This window comes from Panicum virgatum, chromosome 3N, assembly GCF_016808335.1.
Source record: "Panicum virgatum strain AP13 chromosome 3N, P.virgatum_v5, whole genome shotgun sequence".
Classification (NCBI taxonomy): Eukaryota; Viridiplantae; Streptophyta; class Magnoliopsida; order Poales; family Poaceae; genus Panicum; species Panicum virgatum.
The window spans coordinates 57,736,799-57,756,741 of NC_053147.1; the positions used below are offsets into that span (position 1 = coordinate 57,736,799).

General features: G+C 47.7%; 1 protein-coding gene across 2 annotated transcripts; it reads left to right on the forward strand.

Moving 5' to 3' along the window:
* Positions 1 to 7,874: 7,874 nt before the first annotated feature.
* LOC120666312 (heptahelical transmembrane protein 4-like) lies at positions 7,875 to 12,224 on the forward strand. Of its 2 annotated transcripts, none has more exons than XM_039946128.1 (3): positions 7,875 to 8,428; positions 8,564 to 8,870; positions 11,352 to 12,224. In XM_039946128.1, the coding sequence occupies exons 1-3, from the start codon at positions 8,097 to 8,099 to the stop codon at positions 12,003 to 12,005; spliced, it is 1,293 nt and encodes a 430-aa protein (XP_039802062.1). In that variant the 5' UTR covers positions 7,875 to 8,096; the 3' UTR covers positions 12,006 to 12,224. The 2 variants fall into 2 exon arrangements, with proteins under 2 accessions (XP_039802062.1, XP_039802061.1); XM_039946127.1 differs by having other exon boundaries at positions 7,877 to 8,428; positions 11,349 to 12,224.
* The last annotated feature ends 7,719 nt before the right edge of the window (positions 12,225 to 19,943 follow it).

Genomic DNA, 19,943 nt, shown 5'->3' on the forward strand with positions numbered 1-19,943 from the left:
AGGCTAGGCCTCCACTTCCCAAGCGTGAGGTGAGGTATCACTGTGAGTTCTGTGATAGGGAAGGTCACCTGGAGGAGTTTTGCTTCAGGAGGAAGTGGGCTGTGAGGCGAGAGCAGGAGAGACGGAACGCGGACATGTACTTTGTTCGGGTGCATGGTCCTTCTCGGCGTGGTGATAGGTGAGATGCTAGGGCGCGCCGTGTAGGTGGAGGTCAGGGAGACGGTGGTGGTTACCGTGCTCCAGTGGGTGGTCGCTTTGCCGGTCGTGCTCCTGGTCATTTTCAGTACGGCAATGGACCACGGGACCGAGGCTTTGGAGGAGGTTTTGAGGCTCCACGTCTTCCTCGCGGTAGTGCTCATCAGTCACACGGTAGATGGGACAGGGGATACGCTTTACCTGACTTTGCTTACCCTTCTGTAGAGGAAATGGCTCGTCACTGGTTTGCTTCTCACTTTGCTAACCCCAGTGTCGAGACGTTTGCTCCTCCTTTGTCTCGATGGTGATGCAGGTTGGAGGCCTGGAGAACAAGTGCACCATGGATCTTGGTCTTATGCAGGTTTGATCAAGACTTGATGGTTCTCCAAGGCTGATGGATAGCCCATGGTGGCTGTTGTATCCTCTGTACATTTGAGTTTGTCTTTTGAGTTCTTTGTACATTTTCTGTGTGTGACTTGTTGTAGATTCTACATCTCTACTTGCTTTGCTTGCTAGGTCTGTACTTGTGCTATGGTGGACTAGCCACTCTGTATGCTAGTTTTTGTGGTTTTCATCTTGTCTTGACTCTTGCTAGCTCAGGGTGCGTGCTTTGTCCAGTCCCCTCATGCTTGTGTAGTTTTTGCTCCTTAGGTCTGGTTGCTAGCTCAAGTATCTTCTTCATATACTCTTGCTACCTTGGTTCATGTTGTTGAGTGCCTTTAGATTATTCTAGGGATATCTTTTGTCTTGATATGTTCTAGAGTATCTTTTGATATACCCTTGCATGTGGCTTGACTAACACCTAACCATTGGCTTGAGTCTTGCTCTGGATATTTGGTGTTTGCTATCTTCTTGTGTCCTAGCTTCTCTTGTGCTAGGTATCACTTGTTGAGGGGGAGCTCTACCTCAGGTGCCGATGATGATCCGGAGTTACTGCGCCGGCTACAGGCTCCAACCCCTTCTGCTTTGACTACCTCAGCTCAGGAGGACGATCCAGTACCACTACTTCCACTTCGATCGTTCACCTCTACACGAACCAGTTCGAGCAGAAGGTGGACCCGCTGAGGACGCAGGGGAGGTGACCTCGAGCTTGCTATGCTCTAGGTCCAGCGGGATCTTCATCGAGGTATGTGAGCGTTCGGCTTGTACGTTTTCCTCCCAGGATGGACTTGTGGTTTTCTGATTGTTGCCTTTTCCATGGTACTCAGTTGGATCCATTTGGTCTAGTCCTGTGTGTCTTTGAGCCTATGTATTTACTGAGTGCTTCATTTACTTAGCTTTTGGCTTGTCTTTGTCTTTCTCTTAGTTTTAGCTTGGTAGTTGCATTGTGCATATGCATTGTACATGTTTGCATTTTGCATTGTCTCACTTGCACTAGCATTCTTATATACACTGCTATGATCTTCTAGTACCTGCTAGTGTGAGTTGATAAATTTGATCATGTATAGCTTGCTCCACTGTGTATATGACATCATCTGAGTTAAGCTATTTTGATTTGAAAAACTGAAAACATGATCACCCTATCTTGGCTACTAGCATGTTAGGGCGTGTTAATATGCTTTGCTATCTTATTCATGCTAGTGTGGCTTTTCGTTCAACAATTCATACTTGAAATGATTTAAATCTGATAAAATTGCTTGAACTGTTCTTGAAATGAATTGAAAAGATCCATGTGGGATTGCTTGTCGCACTGATCGAGCTTTCGGGACGGCTCACTTTGCACTTGTGAGAACCCGGGCAAGGCTGTGCATGACTGAAACGAGTGCCTTAATCTTCTGATTGTCTTTTGGCATAGGCTTGGCCTTGTTGCTAAGTAAAGCATGACAAGCTTTCAACCCCTGGCATTAAGAATTGCTTGATATAAATTTGATTGAAAAAATGAATGTTGGCAACTTATTTTGGCTGGTTTGGCTCACCTGTATGAGTTTGATTAGCACTGCTTTCCATTCCCTACTTGTTAGTGCTAGATCATGGGTGATGCTTTTATTTCTCATAAACTGAACTTGCCTAGCTCTAGACTGATATGATATACCCTGTTGAGCTAGATGCAGGTCTTGTTTATGGATGCACACGTGCTTGTGACTAGATGTTGCTCATATCCTTGTATCCCTGAATGCTTTCACTTACACCTCCTGCATTGCATTCATTGCATAACATCTGTTCAGGGGGAGTTTCAGCTTCAGGGGGAGCTTTAGGTCTTTTTAGGCTTGATGTGTGTATGTGCCAACAAGGGGGGAATTTTGAGAGAAGTGATCGAACAAGGGGGAGACTTTTTTGATTTTTGAAAAACTTATTGTGCACAGGGCTTCGAGAGTGCATCATTTTGGGAGAGTTGCACTTGTGAGAGGGAAAAGCTTTGCTTGGGGAGTTTCTGCTTTGTTCTTGGCTCCTGGTTTTCCTCGTTTTCCCTCTGCTTCTTGCATGACTGCGTCGAGCGCTACCTCTGTCTTTGAGGAGTCATGTTTTGGCTTTTGATCGATTGCGTCGAGCCTTTGCCCTTGTCTTAGGGGATCGATTTTGCTTGAGTAAGTGACTGTTCCTGCCTTTCTGAGCCTTTTGTCACTTGCTTGTGCTTCTTTGTTCTTTTCTGGTTTCACTTCTCTTGGTTCGTTTGTGGTGTGTTGACAATGCACTCATCAAGGGGGAGATTGAGGAATGTTGAGTACTCTATCCTGCTTGTGATGAGTGAATTGTCAACCGTGCGGTGTGATCGTGCGCTTGGTCTTTGGATTGCAGGTACACGGGCGTCGAGTATCGACGGGGAGCTGCCGTGGAGGTGCTGTGGCCGATGGACCGTGCGCTGGACGGCGGTGAAGGGCAGCCGGGACCGGAGCTCGGACCGGGTGGCAGCTGTGGCGTCCACTTCTGGATCGAGGGCGCAAGCGGTGACGGAAGGCGGGTTTCTAGGTTTGCGCCACAAAACCAAGGAGGCGGACGTCGGTTGAAGACGCCAAGTCGTGGAGGCACGGGCGTCGGTCTCGGGACTGACGGAGGTGACGGGCGTCGACGGCGTCTAGGGCCTCGCTGCGAGCGAGGAGGTGACGGGCGTCGGGCGGCGTCTAGGGCCGTCAGAAGGCCGAGGCGGGAACGGCGTCTAGGGCCACGGCGTGGAGGCGGGAATCTTCCCGCGCGTGAGGTTTTGGCGGTTTTTTCAAAACCGGCCACCTACCCGGGTTTCGCGGACCCTCCAAAACCGCAGACTGGATCTTCATCAAGACGGCGGCATCGTGGAGAAGACTTCATTCCGAAGAAAGAACCTCGGCCGTCGAATGAGATCGTGTACAGGGGGTGCTACAAGCCACCGGTCTGACCGGTCCCTGGCACCGGTCTGACCGGTCTAACCAACCGGTCTGACCGGTCCCGCGGGTATAAATACCCCTTCACTTGTGTTAGGTTTAGTGCGGTTTTTGTATTCTGTTCGTGGACTCATTAATTCTCCAGGCCGCCGCCCCTGTGTCTCCCTCCCTCTATTCTTCTCTTTAGAGTAGAATTAGTCCATGGATTTGTGAGAGTTTGTATTGGATTTGATTGGGAAAGGAGGCCCCATCCTCCTTGTGCCCTCTAGGCTTTTGAATCAATCCAATCCCTTAGTTTTTGTGCCCTTGTGTGATAGATTTCGATTTCGTTTTTGGTGCACATGATTGCTAGGTTTCTACGAGCTCTTTGTTGTGATTCTCGTGCTTCTGATCCTGTCCCAAACCCTCTAGAATCACGAGCTCTTTTGAATTGGATTTCTTGAGTTTTTGAGAAAACCCCAATCCTTCTTGATCTCCCCTCGAATTCTCGAGATTCTTTGATCTTTAGGACGAGATCTCTTGGGGATATGTTCACGGGGTAGGGGCGAAGCAATCCCCCAAGTTTCATCGATTTTCGTGGTCGTTTGGTTGAGATTCATCGTTTGAATCCAAGTTTTCGGGGGTTTTCTGGGTGCCACCGGTCAGACCGGTAGGCAAGACCGGTCAGACCGGTCTGCAAGTTTTTGAACAAGCCGCGACCGGTTAGACCGGTCCAGTGAACCGGTCAGACCGGTCTCCAAGTTTTTGAACAAGCCGCGACCGGTTAGACCGGTCCAGTGAACCGGTCAGACCAGTCCAGACAGATCAGTTATGTAGCTTTCCCGATTCGCTTCCGATTTGCTTCGTGGTTTCGCTCGCTCGTTCGAGGCCTTTTGTGTTGATTTAGCTTTTCCATAGCTATTCCAAACTCTGGTCAGAACGCTTGAGGGCTTGGGTGATTTTCGAAATATAGGCCGACGGTTTAAATTTCGAAGAAATTTTGATCGGCTCCCATTCACCCTCCTCTGGTCGCCGGCTTCGGTCCCTCACAGTCCAATGTCCAACAACTGTGCTGTGCTGGTAACGTGTGTCAATCAATATGAATTACATACAGATCCTCAAAAAGGTGAAATCGTCAAGCACGAAGGCTCCTTGCTCCTCAATATTTACAAGGGGGGCAAAGGTACTGATCCCATCCCAACAGTGTGAGGTTCACGGCCCAGAGTGAATGAGGCATCTTCATGGGAATTGGCGTGCAAATTGTGCAGTCCCGGACATCTCATCAATGGACTATTGCACGAACAAGCAATGACATTTGACGGTTCTCACCAGCTACACCGCGAGCACTCAACAAGCATGATACTGGAACAATCAAACTTTGCAACAGAAGCAGCACTGCCGGGACATTGTGCAACGACAAGTGAGCAAGCTCTGCGGGCTCCACCACGATGTGGTTGTTGCCGACGAAGTTGACGCAGACGGGCAGGTCCCCGAGCGCCGCCACGGTGTCCCCGGAGTCGGCGATGGAGAGCGTGACGAAGGGGGACCTGGCGACCCCGCCGCGCGCGGAGGGGGCGAGGAGGGAGGCCGCGAGCGCGGCGCGCGCGGGGGCCCACTCGAACGCGGCGGGCGGGTGGGGCTGCGGGGAGCCGGAGGGCGGGAGGCGGCGCCAGAGGCCGAGGAGGCGGCGGAGGCGGTGGAGCCTGCGCGCGGCGGCGGGGGAGGGCGGGGCCGGGAGGAGCGGGCGCGCCGGGGAGGCGGGCAGGCCCAGGCCGAGGCGGAGCGCGAGGGCGGGCGGGAGCGCCGGGGAGGACGCGGCGGCGGCGTCGGGCGGCGCGAGGATGCACAGCAGCGGGTCCTCCGGCAGGTCCTCCAGCGCCGTGCCCGCCGCCGCCATGGTGAGCTCCCCATGGTGGCGGCGCTCTGAGTCTGGTCTAGCGCGGCGGTGCGGGCGGTCGCTCGTGAGATCTGGATGCGCGCGCGTTGGGAAATTGGGATGGGGCGGTGGCCGGAGAGGAGGCGTGGAAGAAGCGGTGGGGAGGAGAGGAGAGAAGCGGCTGGGAAAGGAAGCGAGGCGAATATTCGGGTGTGGATTCCGCGGGTGGACGAGGCGTTTCGAACGATGGGCTCGTGTAGCCACCGACGCGTGGGCCCTCTAGAGGCGGTGCGGCTGGCGTGGCCCGCTCGTCAGTGGAGCTCCCCCTGAGCAAGGCGCGTTCCCCACCGGTCGGGTGGACGTAACCCGTTACCGGTGGGCGGCGGGGAGAGGACGGGAGTTTTGAGGAGGACGTGACGTGGCGGCCGCCGGCGGCGTGCTTCGGCCGTTCCGTTCGGCGTCAAGGCGTGGTCGGCAGCGGATCACGTTCTCTCGCCCAGAGGCAGAGACTCTGCTTGCATGCAGAATTGCACACGGAAAATGTCCAGTTCAGCAAGAAAATCATAGTCATATAGCGCTCAATTCACATCTGACAGTTAGTATATATTTTTAAATTAAATTGTATAAAAATAAGAATCCGGTCCTTTCAAAATTTGATCTTAGGCTAGACTAAAATTTGAGGCTATTTACCATATGTAGACGTCGGGCAGTACTATGCACGACATCTACGGTCAGGGCCAACATGATTGTAGGGTCCAGCTGAAGGATTCAATACAGTTACAAATAACAATACAAAGATACTTTTAGAAAAAAAAGGTTATTTATTTTTTCAATAATTAAACGTTTATAGTTAAAAAATTCCTAACACCTATGTTCAAAGCCCGCAGATGGGTAAGCCACAGCGGCCATTCCTACCACAGAGCTCCATTTGCATAGGACTAGACTTTGGTTGATGGACGGTAACAAGGTGTTTGATGAGCTTCTCCCGCATTGGATCCTCATCTTTTAATTAGTCAATGGTAGCGCCGAGTAAATCTATATTAGCCTAGCTAGTTGTTTTAAAAAAAACATACTAATGATTTCAGAATTACAAATTTCATTCGTCACTTAGCACACATCATCTAGACATCTACTATACTAACGAATGTTCTCATCTCGCATGCTGGCATGCTTGATGCTGATTCTCTTTAGTTTGTACTTAAAGCAGGACAAGAAGGGTCTAAAAACTAGTTTCCACCACAAATTTTTTACTGATATCTGCAGATCTTGACCATTCTGGTTCCTTGGCTGTGTTTAGATCCGTAAAATAGTGGTAAAAAGGACCACATCGGACACTGTGGCACACTGTAGCACTTTTCATTTCTTTGTGGTAATTGTTGTCCTACCATGACCTAATTAGGCTCAAAAGATTCGTCTCGTCATGTATATCAAAACTATGCAATTAGTTTTTTTTATTTATCTACATTTAATGATCCATGCATGAGGTAAAAGATTTGATGTGATAGGTGAATAATGAAGTTTGGAGTGAGAAATTTTGGAAGCGAACACAGCCCTTTTCCTTTCAGGCTTTCACCCTGTTGTAACCTGCTGCCAATCTTAACATCTCCCTGCTCACGCCAGCACACAGTACTCTCAGAAACAGAGAATGCCATTTTACTGCAGATCGATGCCAGCATCCATCAGATCTGTCGATTCAGGGAGTTCTGACAGCCCAACACCACGAGGTGAAGGTTGTGTTTAGATCTTTACTCGTAAATCCCGTAAACACAAAAAAAAACATTACATCGAATGTTTTGACATATACATGGAGTACTAAATAAAATCTATTTATAAAATTTTTGCATTTTGTGTTTTGGGATCTAAACAGGGCTCGAAGAAAAGGTTTGGTAACTACTTCTCCTAATGCTAATTATATTATTCTTGTTTGTTCGCTGGTGGTTGCGTGTGTTCTGCGGCCGATCGAGCTTTCTTGCTTAATCCTCCACCCATCCTCGCCATGATTTCTTTCCCCAAAGAAATAGTGTGTTCCGATGATACGCCATCTATCGTCGTCGTCCTCGAGCCACAGACCAAGAGCCATGAAGAAAACTCGATCTGATCTTGCTCTCTGATTTCTTCAAAGAAACCATGAATGCATAATCATATCGCCAGTGCATGCCCGGCACTCCATTCAAATAAATCAGATCAAACCCTTCAAGAAAGTCACAAACATATGCACTAAATAGTAAATACAGTACTGAAAAAGAACAGAAAAGGGACACACATGTGACAGGTTTCAGATTTCTCCTCCCTCTTGAACATGTACACATGGTGGGAGTATACGGGACAAGCAGTTTCAACCACCACTTCTCCCAACTACTAGGCCGCACAGCGGCCATGGGAATCTTCGCATCTACGTGGAGGGATCAACTACTGAAATTGGAATATTATTAGTATATGGTCTCAAAAGATCCCAATTGCCTTGCACTCCTTGTCTAGCTCAACATGGGCTCCAAGCTAGCACAAGACTACTAGCAGGAGAGAGAGAGAGAGAGAGAGAGAGAGAGAGAGAGAGAGAGAGAGAGAGAGAGAGAGAGAGAGAGAGAGATGCATATATAGAGGGAGGAAGATACGTCCACTTCTCCACACAAAACTTCTACCTCTGTACCAACACACAAGCCAACCACCATTGCCAGCCGGCGTTGCAGCTTGCTTCTGACTCATGGTTCCTTGTCTTGACGAGCTGCACAACCACACTGCTGTGCTCTAGTATGTGTGCAAGAAAGGCCAGGGCCACTACTGCACCGGCGGCCAAGCCTGCCACCAAGAGGTGTTGGAGAAGCATCTCCAAGAAGAGCTTGGAGGAGGAACCCATCATGGCTTCCTCTCCTACCGCTACCTCCTGCCTAGCTTGGAATGGCGCCGATGACAAGAAGAAGGGGGAGGAGAAGAAGAGCAAGTGTGAGCTCATCAGGTACGAGGCACTGCCCGACTGGCTCAAGGACAACGAGTTCATTCATGGCTACTACCGGTGCGAGTGGCCGATGAAGGAGACCATCCTCAGCATCTTCTCCATCCACAACGAGACACTCAACGTTTGGTCGTAAGTCCGTCCGGCCCCTCATGTTTTGTCACAATAATTTAGTTCCTTCTTGTGCATCCATTGATGATCTTCTTCATTCAGACACAAATTCCTGAACATATTTATTTGCCTGACATTTAGCTGTTCCTGCTGCAGGCATTTGATAGGGTTCCTGCTGTTCTTGTGCCTGACAATCTTCACAGCAATGGTGATCCCAAGGGATGGGAACAGCAGCAGCAGCAGCTGGAGCAGCCGTAGCAGCTCTGCATACTGGGGAGATCTGGTGGAGATGGCCAACATCACGGTGGCGCTGAGGCACGAGGCACTTGCAGCGTGTTTCCTGCTGCCACCATCTGCCGCCGCAGGACCTGGTTTGTCTGAAGATGATCGTCAGCAGATCCCAACCAGCTGTCCACCCAACAAATCCTCCTCTCATCATCGTCACCATGGCATCCAGATCCAGGTAACTATCATATCTTTGTTCGTTAACAAATTGTGTCCCTTTTGGGGTTTTGCATGTTCTCAACAATTTCAAACTTTGACCATTATGTTTTTGAAATCTCAACTGATGAACTTTGTAAGTGGTATAGCTAAGTTAGTCTGGGGAATGAGCATTATTTACACAATAGTAAGATGTTGCTATATATACATGCATGTATTTTATTGAGTAGTTAGTGATCAAAGTAGTGTTCTGGTGGCCGTAATGATTCCTGAAACAACACTCTTAATTTTGGGGAATGGCAGGGGGTAGTAAGTTAATTATATATATGCTGGTTAATTTAGTCTTAGACTTGACCCTATTAGAGACATGCATGCATTAGCAGAAGGAGTATAGACTGTCAGTGTCATGTGATTATGTGCTCTTGTTAGTGGGGCTTGTCAGTGTAGTACTGATACCAGGTAGGCGGCTCCCATATTAACTTCTGGGTTAGTTGGCTTGTTTAATGGGCTGCTAGCTGCTGGCAGGCTTGCATCTCAATTGCATTTACGCACACCAAGTCCTTTCGTTTTACTTTCCCCTGCTAGATAGGGTTCTTAGGGCGCGTTTAGTTCCAAAAAATTTTCACTTCGAAATTTGTACATCTCCCTTTGGACACGTGTATAGAGTACTAAATGTAGTTAAACAATAAAACTAATTGCACAGTTTGGATGTACACGGCGAGATGAATCTTTTGAGCATAATTAGTGCATGATTAGCCATAAGTGCTACAGTAACCCGCTTGTGCTAATGATGCGGTCAAAGACCTCAAAAGATTCGTCTTGCGGTTTCCAGATGAGTTCTGAAATTAGTTTTTTAATTAGTGCCCGAAAAATCCTCCCGACATCTGGTCAAACTGTTGATTTGACAACAAAAAATTTTTGGTTTGGGAACTAAACGCGCCCTTAACGACCTTGTCGATGCATGCTTCAATCTGCTTTAGTTGTTGTTGTTTGCTTTTCATAATTTTGTCAGTGTATTTAGGGAACATTTTGTTACTTAAGGCTTATAATAAAAAAAATGAGGTGCGCCCCGAACGCCCCGAAGCTCCCGTGCACCAGCACCGATGTTGTCCCAGTATAATCGGACGGCGAAGCTAAGCCGAACCTATCTATGCACAAAGAAAATGAGCCCGAAGCCAAGTCCTGCGCGGGATCCCTGCACCATCCGTCAGATTCACGCGTGGTGGGCATCAGTGCGGAGGCGCAATGATGTGCCCGGGGCGCACCACATTTTTTTTCTAATCCCCACCCAATAAGCCTCAAATAAGGTCCATTCCATCCAAACACCTAGATTGATGAGTCTTATTATAAACCTCTCCATAAACCCATAAGCCTCTTTAAGGGGTACTTATGTGGCTTATTTTCTGTAGGCACCACTAGAAAAACAGCACTCTCCAACCCCTACCCCTCCACAGCTCTATCCATTCATCCCTTTCTAGTTTTCAACATTAATGAGCGGCACAAAGGTCATTAGCTAACTACTACAGTGGCTTATTATAAGCCCAGATAACTAAATATCTATTTAGGCTTATTATAAGTCTCTCCATGTGAGAAGTTTATAGGCTTATAATAATAAATCTCAAGTACCCAAGTACAAGCGATGGTACTCTTGTTTTTCTTTACTCCAACTAATCTTTTCATGTTAGTTTGTGCCAGCCAGATTGTATGTTAGAGGTTATTTATAGCATTAAAACAATTGAGACTTGTGAGTCATGCCAACATGCTGAAATTAGTTGGAGGCTGAACCAGCTGGAATTTGCAAATGTGAGTGATTGGTACCTGTAACGGTTTCAGTGAGTGAGTAGTGCAACTGTAGCTGCTTTTTCTGCGGATGTGATGGGCAACAACCAAATCGGTTTATGCAAACCCTTGATTTGTTTTGGTCAACCATTATAATCATGGTAGCTACTATATATGATGCCTGCATTGAGACAGCAACACTTGGTGTTGCTTTAATTTGAGATTTGTGTTTGCAGCTGAACACTCAAGCATGTATAATTTTGCTAACAACATGCAAATCTCATCTCATATGGAGTGCATGTTCAGTTAACTGATTTCTCTTTGAAGCATGGCCTCATCATAAGTTTTTGAAAGAGCAACAAATAAGGCATAGCATCCATGCATGCCTTGTACCTTCTGGATCTCTTTTTCGGGGATGCCTACAGACCTGCAAACAAGAGTAAATGGATGTTTCCCCTGACACTGGACCACAAATCCATTGCACTGTGTAGCATCATGTTTGAGTAATAAACCCAGCTGAATTTTCTCTAACTAGAAAACTGCTGGATCTTGAATCATCCACTGTGTTTCACTGTTAAATCTGATAAAGAACATCTATCAGTCCCTTGAAAACATTTTTATTCACATTCAATTTTTACTGTTTTATCTTTGCTGTAGTCAATCCGACATGAACTACTGCATCTGTGCACGTGATGTGATGAAAGCTTGGATGTGATTGCAGCAGGATACAACTGGTGCGGCTATGGACGCCGCCGGCGCCGGCGCCGGCGACCCCGTCACGCGGTGGCCGCTGTTCGCGTACCTCGGCGGCGCGATGGTGTGCCTGCTGACGAGCAGCGCGTGCCACCTGATCCTGTGCCACTCGGAGCGCACGGCGTACGTGACGCTCCGCCTGGACTACGCCGGCATCGCGGCCCTGATCGTCACCTCCTTCTACCCGCTGGCCTACTACTCCTTCCTCTGCGCCCCAGCGCTGCGGCGCCTGTACATGGGCTCCATCACGGCGCTGGGCGCCGCGGCGGCGGCCGCGTCGCTGGTGCCGGCGTTCCAGGCGCCGGAGCTCCGCCCGCTCCGCGCCGCGCTCTTCTCGTGCATGGGCGCGTCCGGGGTGGTGCCCATCGCGCACAAGCTCGTGCTCTACGGCGGGACGGCCCCCGGCGCCGTGGCCACGGCGGCGTACGAGGCGCTCATGGGCGCGCTCTACGGGCTCGGCGTCGCCGTGTACGCGGCGCGCGTGCCCGAGCGGTGGGCGCCCGGGAGGTTCGACCTCGTCGGGCACAGCCACCAGCTGTTCCACCTCTTCGTCGTCGCCGGCGCGTACGCGCACTACCTCGCCGGGGTCGAGTACCTCAAGTGGAGGGACGTCGACAAGTGCTAGCTAGCCGGCCGGCGAGTCGTCGACGGCGTGGCGCTGATAGGGAGCTGGATGGATGTATGGGCCGTGGGGTATATACAAACAAGAATACCTGGGCTGGTAGGTTAATAGTAGTAGATACATCATTGAGATGATTGTTTTTTGTTTTTATTTTGTGCACTGATTGGATGATCAAGGGGTGTAAACAGATTATACTATATACTAAGTACGTGTCATACCATCTCCCCCTGTCTGAAGTCTGAATATCAGGCATGTTCAGTTTCAGTCTCAGACTTGAAGTCGTCGAAGATACAGAAATACTGTTTAAAGTTTAACCCTTGTTTAGATGCAAAATTCAAAATTCCAAAACTATCACATCGAATGAGAATCTTACATGCATGGAGTAGTAAATCTAGACGAAATAAAAAACTAATTGAATGGTTTGCTTGTAAATTGCGAGACGAATCTAATGAGCCTAATTACGCTATGATTAGACACTAAATTGCTACAGTACACATGCTCTAATGATGGATTAATTAGGCTCATTAGATTCGTCTCGCGATTTACGGACGTAATCTATAATTAATTTTGTGATTAGTTTATATTTAATACTTTAAATGTGAAAAAATTCCATTTTCAAAAACTTTACGGGTGCATATAAACGAGGGCTAAAGTTAGCTCTGGATTGTTCAGTGACTCCCAAAGTCTCAGACCTAAAGTTAGCTCTGCATTGCCCAGTGTCATCCAGTGATGAAGCAGGCGCAGCAGTTCGTGATTCCAGTTCGTTTGCAATAATTGAAGGATCGGAACAAGGGACTAGAGATGGTGATTGGAAGCCTTTAAAAAATTCTCCTCGATGAGAATAGGGTTTGACAAAATGCTCGTGACTCATTGACTCGCTCGGCTCGCAAGTGGCTCGGCTCGGTGCAATTTACCATAAAAGCGCAACACAACATTTTGCTCGTTAGTATAACGAGCCAGCTCGAGTCCGCTCGCGAGCTTAACATCTAGTTGTTGGACCCTGAACCTTAGAGTACTTGACCTACCAGTCGTTCCTTCAGACCACGAGCCCGAGCCACGCCTCCCAATTCCCGTGCCAGCGTCACCCCCTTCCCTTCTCCTCCTGATTCCTGTCATGGTGTCACCCCTCCCTCGACTCACGCCATCTTGCCGTTGCCCGCCAGCCCTTCCTCTCCCGATTCCCATCACCTCTTCGCCTCCCTCAGCTCGCGCCACCTCGCCTTAGGTCTACCAATATGCCACGCTCGGAGGCGACACTTGCCCACAGCCTCCGCCTGCTCCCTTCACCCTCTGCCTGCTCCCCTCTGGCCCTTCATGCTCCTTGTGACCACGAGAGAGGTGAACACGGTACCGGGGCTGATTCCACTGCCTCCTCTTCTTTTCCGGAGTTCTCTCTGGCACCGAAGAAGAAGGGGAGTGGCGACTGGCGAGTCAGCCAGCGGCTTTGTATACTAGCTACTCCCTCTGTCCTAAAATATTTATATTTCTAGATTTAGGCACGTATACCAAGATAAATGAAAAATGACACTTTTGCCCCTAAAAAGAGCCTCCTCTTTTATCACCTTGTCACAATTCCAAAGGAGAAAAGAAAACCAATTTCAGAGGGAGAAAAAACAAAGAACAATTACAATAGTCAGGTCCATGTGGTGCCATGACCCATGAGCCTGGTCTAGGAGGAGAAGAGAAGGAGGTGAGATTTAGGGTTTAGGATTTAGGTGAATTGTTATTTTTTCTTTTCATTTTTTTTTGTTCTCATCTTCGGGCAAACTGTAGCGGCTAGCTAGTAGCATGCACACAACATGGTAGTCCATTGTGCACTTTTACTTGGGATAAAATTTGAATGTAGATGTGCAAATATTGTGGGATGGAGGGAGTCGTGTTAGATCTTTAGATCTAGGTGTGGTCTAGGTTCTCCCTACGGTGATGTGCTCGTCTAAGGACCTTTGTTTCTCGCCGCTGGTGGATTCCCGATGCAGGAAACCTTGAGGAGACAGATCAAACCTTGAGAACTTGGATTGTGCTGTGCTCCATAGCCGGCATGCTCAGCTTGTGTGCGGCCAAAACCAGCTGCCAGCCTACTTGAGCGAGCAGCTGGGCTGCACGTTTGGGCGCAGATGGGCTGGTCCTGCAGAGAGAACGGGCCGCCTGCCCCCAAGCTTGACCTGCGCTAGCCCCTCCCACGCGGCCACGCTAGGCCGCATCTTCACCCTTCCTGACCCGCGCGTCGCTCCATCACCCTGGGCCACGGGCGCTCCCGCCTGGTCCGCTCCTTGTGCCGCTTGGGCCACCTCCTCGCGCGCCCCGCTGGAGCAGAGTGAGCGGTTGTATATCATTTAAGGCGACAGAACATCGTACCATCACATGAAGAAGTGGTGGCGGAGCCAAGGGGGTTGGTAGGGGCCATGGCCCCCCCAAGCTTGGTGTAATTCTACTATAATACATATATAATGATGATTGTTCCTCAAGAAAAATATAATGATGATTGTATAAATATAAACTAAAAGAATACACTAATCTAGTGTAGATATAGAAATCTGATTTTTATTTATTACCTTTATCAATATATTTTCATTATATATTTCACAAAGTATGATCTTTGAGTAATTATGATCATTTTCAGGCTTTTTTGTCCACTATAGTTGCTTGCAAATGTGTCCCCCTGATCAGATCGGATCGGAGAGCGCAGAAATCCTGCAAGAAGCTGGCTGTCTGCCGTCCCGGGACCGTGTGAAACACGATATGCTAACAAACCAGGTAGTTACGTACTGGTAATCAACTTATTACATATCATGTGAGTTCGAAAACAGATACAGCTATAAAATCTTTATTCAAAGTTTCAAACATACTACTATGTCTAATTAAGCGCAGCCCCTTTCAATAAGATCCATAGCCTGCAAGATCAGGTTCAGGTTTCCCTTTCATGGCTGCAACTGGCGCGGACGAACTCCACTGCCTCCATGGCGTGGAAATACTGCCAGCGTTTCTGATCCTCCTACAAACTCTTGTGCCGCCTCTTCGCCTTCTTGATCTTCCCATAAGTATCAACAAGAGAATTCCATTTGTGAATGCACTCCGCGGGACTCCGCTAAAACCGATTGCTGTCATTCTGTTTGAAATCACCAGCCACATGCTATCTGGAGTTACTCCTACTCCCTGCATCACCACTTGTAGCTGTATGAAAGCGTTGGTCTCAGTTTGCCGCCAGGGCAAGGAGGAGGAGGACGGGCCCCCTCCGTCCAGCACCGCCGCTGAGACATGCGACTGGGGGACCTCTACGGGCGCCTCCACTTCTGGTTCGTCGGGCAGGAGCGCCACTGAAGCGTCCCCTCATAAGAGAAGACTTAAATGTGATACCAACATCAGTCCTAGGAAGCTGATGACACATTTATTACATCAAATGGTTCATAACCGTACAACTCTACGCGGTAATGGGCAGTGAAGCGCCACTATCGCGAGGATAACAATCCACATCCACACAACGATATTAAATACAAAAAGGGGGTCATCAGAGTCTTGCGCCATGCGGAACCTCCTACGGGTGACCCTAATCCACAGGCAAGGTTGGGTGCAGGACGGTACCCTACTCGACGTCCTCGGGAATGAACTCTGGATCTTCCTCTGTAAAAATTAAGAGTGGAGTGAGTACAAACATACTCAGAAAGTCCAACCACACCCACGGAGGGGGAATAAACAGAGTATAATGCACAGGGTAAATCAAGGATAAGGCTAGGGTTTAATTTGCGGAAAGTAATATTTTATGCAGGTGTTCATTTGAAAGAAAGGATTTCCAAAACCAGTTTTCTTGTACCGAGTAACACGTAGTGTTGATCCACACAGGATCCAAGTTTTAAGCTGCTACCGGACTCCTCATCCGTCGTAGCACACGGCACAACTGCCGGACACTTTTCCAAAACATCTCACGCCAACCCATCCATTCCCAGAAGAAACACTAGTTATGTGACCACACCGTAACTCGCCCAGTACCATGGGCACGGCTATTCGAATAGATTTTTACTCTGCAGAGGTGTGCAACTTTACCCACAAGCGGGGTATCGCAACTCTATCACCTTAGTGTCGGTGCAGATTCCAACAAAGCCATTACCCACCTTAGCTAGACCTGACTAGCCATCACGGGATCCACCAAGGGGTCATTGATCTATCTCAGAGGTTTTAACCGGGGCATAAGTCACACAGAGCTAATCCCTTCTCCTTGATCACCCGTTGCTCTCAGCTCTCCTGATGGCTATCAGACTAACTAGTGGGGTTTATGCTAAGCCGTTGCTCATTCAACGGTCGAGTGGTTTGCACGATAGTGGAGTTAGGTGAGATGACACACCAACTCGGTCCTTAGTGGTGACAAGATGGATATCTCCCTTCCTTGCTCTGCCACACAGGCACGAGCACACCAAACGACAAATCACACAGAAATGCCATCCATCCCGTCTAAACTCAACTTTCGAAATTTCACATTTTTTCCTTCCCACACACTCACACATTTTCCTTTATAAAACAAATTGTATTGAGTTTAAGGTCCTAAGCGTTCTAATAGCGATTAACGTCCAAATGCATTCAGACATTAACCTAGGTAGTTAAGGAATGGTTATAACAAATCAAGGGGTGGCTATCCAACTGTGTTTTCAGCAGGCAAAACATATGCAATTTTGTAAAATAGGCCAATAGACCGTGTTTATAAAAACTGGGACAAAACATGCATCAAAGGATGGGATTGAACTTGCCGTCTTCAAAGCCTTCCGGGAGGTCTTGATCGAAGTACTGTCCTTTAGGTTCGAGGTCGCGGAGCTGGTCCTCGTTCGCTTGCTCGCAGTACTATTCGTCGATGGGCTCTCCCTCGTTCACACCGTGATCTATGGCGCATACAAACAAACACACAATCAAGAAAAAGAAATAAAAGCTTTATCGTTGAGCTCGAATCGGAAACAATTAAGATATGTAGATAGAAGTAATATTTTAGGGCGGTTTCCTAAAGGTATGGCCAAAACTATGTTAGGAATGTCGTGGTAAAGTTTCGGATCGATTGGAGGTTGATTGGCGCATGAAATGATAGGTTACAGGGAGGTTTAGGGGTTAAATAAGGAGTTAGGGACCTATTTGTAATTAGTGAAAGGACTTATTAGAATTCGGGGAAGGTTTGGGTTACTCTGGAAAAGGGTATGGTTTAATTTATAAATAAGTTTATATAGTGGGGGGTTTTCTTTGTAAATATTATAAAGGGTAGGGCTTAATTAGCAAAAGGGCTAAAGGGTCGAGGGGTACTTAAATAAAAACGACAAAGGGCAGGGGGGTATGGGCATATTTGCCCTGTCTTCTTCCTCCCCTCGTGCTGAGAAACAGGGGAGGGGGTGGCACACGCCGGCGGCGGCCCTGGGCCGGCGGCCTGGGGCTCAGGAGCGGCTCTGGAGTGAGGGAAAAGAGAGAGGGAGGCGGGAGGGTCCGATCCCCGGCCGCGGTGTAGGATCAAGAACACCGACTAGAGGGGGGGTGAATAGGTGGTTTAAAAACTAAAACCAATAACACTAGAGAAATTTAATTAGTAACAAAGGAAAGCCCTATGTTATGCTATTACTATCTCTAGATGGGTTTGCAACCTAGGGTGACAAGACACAAATTAAGCTCTAGTAAAGTAAATTGCTCAAAGTAAAGACAAGAATAAAAGTGAGCAAGAGAAGTAACCAAGCTTGACACAAGAATATATCCCGTGGTGTCGATGACTTGCCGGTCACCCCTAATCCACGTTGAGGTGGATTCCAAGAATCAACCGCTCCTCTATCAAGAACCTCTTGATCTTGAGCCGGCTTGAAACAAGGAACCGCTCCACACCTCGATTCCACTAGAGTTGCTCTTCACCACTCCGGTGAGGTGAGCACAAAACCTCTCACAACTGAAATCGGGGCTCCTCAACAATCTCCTTGGAGGTGCTCCACGAAATCCACTTCTCCAAGCCGTCTAGGGAGCGGCAACTCCCAAGAGTAACAAGTTGATGACGCTTGCTTGAAGTTTCCCTAATGCCACAAAGCTCAAAACCTTGATGCAATGCACTAGGAAGCTCTCACACTCTCAAAAATGCAATCTCTAAGCAAGTGTGTGTGAGAGAGGGATGCCTTAGCTCTAATGTATCAAGAATGCTATTCAAATGGCCAAGAGAACCTCCCAATGGCCGGGCATTGGGTATATATAGACACCCCTCAAAAAACTAGCCGTTACACTCTTTTCTGCGAAGTCGCGGACCGTCCGCGTTTCAAAAACCGGATTGTCCGCCGTTATAAACCAGTGAGTCAGAGTGCAATAAATGCATGTCAGAACTAGCCGTTAAGCCCTGGCGGACCGTCCGCGCCCCAGTGGCGGACCGTCCGCAGTTAAGAGTTCCAACCCACCAGAGACTAACATCGTCTCTGGAACAAACTTGAGTTTAGCCTGCGGACCGTCCGCGCCTCAGTAAGCCATGAGTTTTGTTGTAGACTCGATAAGCCTTGCTATTAGATGAATATCCAAGAAGAAAACCCTCATCACATTTGCTTTGAAACTTTGATAACCGAGTTCCCTTCTTGAGAATATAGCATTTGCAACCAAACACTCTAAAATATGATATATTTGGCTTCCTTCCAATGAGCAACTCATATGGGGTCTTGTTATGAAATCTATGGCAATACAATCTATTAGAGGCATGACAAGCCGTGTTGATTGCTTCGGCCCAAAAACTATCCGAAACATTGTAATCGGAGAGCATTGATCTTGCCATATCAATCAAGGTTCTATTTTTCCTCTCAACAAGACCATTTTGTTCCGGAGTGTACTTGGTTGAGAATTCATGCTTGATTCCTTTCACATCACACCATTCCTCAACTCTTGTGTTTCTAAACTCACTTCCATTGTCACTCCTCACTTTCTTCACCTTGAGCTCAAATTCATTTTCGGCCCTTGTAAAGAATTTCTTGAAAGTGTCATATGTATCGGCCTTGTCATGAAGAAAGAAAACCCATGTATATCTTGAGTAATCATCTACTACCACAAGACAATAGCAATTTCCACCAATACTTCTATATGTTGTAGGACCAAATAAATCCATATGCAATAATTCCAATGGTCTCTCGGTTGACATGACACTCTTAGTGGGATGAGTATTTGCAACTTGCTTTCCGGCTTGACATGCACTACAAAGTTTATCTTTATCAAACTTCACATTCTTCAAGCCAACTACTAAATCATGCTTCAAAAGTCGGTTGAGTTGCTTCATGCCAACATGACCAAGCCTTCTATGCCATAACCAACCCAAGGATGATTGAGTGAACAAGCAAGTGGACAAATTTGCCTCTTTAGTAGCAAAATCCACAAGATATACATCCTCATGTCTAAATCCCGTAAAGATGTGATCTTTTCCATCCAAGCTAGTCACTACAACATCATCTTTAGTGAAACTACACTTATATCCAAAACCACAAAGTTGAGTGACCGCTAAGAGATTAAACTTGAGAGAATCAACCAACAATACATTTGAAAGAGAATGATTGCTTGAGATAGGAATTGTACCAACTCCTTTGACCTTGCCCCGGCTATTGTCACCAAAGATGATGTCACTATAGCCACCCACATTCTCATCTAGAGAGGAAAACATCATTTGATCTCCGGTCATATGTTGAGTGCATCCACTATCAAGCACCCAATGTCTTCCTCCGGACTTGTAATTCACCTACAAAGAGGAAGTAACTCTTTTAGGTACCCAAACTTTTTTGGGTCCTTGAGTGTTAGTGACCACATTAGTGACCAAGACTTTTGACACCCAAATGGCATTCTTTTTAGCACCATTTATAGGTATCCCAACAAATTTTGCACTAACATTGCCATTTGAATTTTTCATAAGCATGTAACTTGAATCAAAGGATATGACTTTCTTGTTGGTGCAATTCTTCTCAACATGGCCAACCT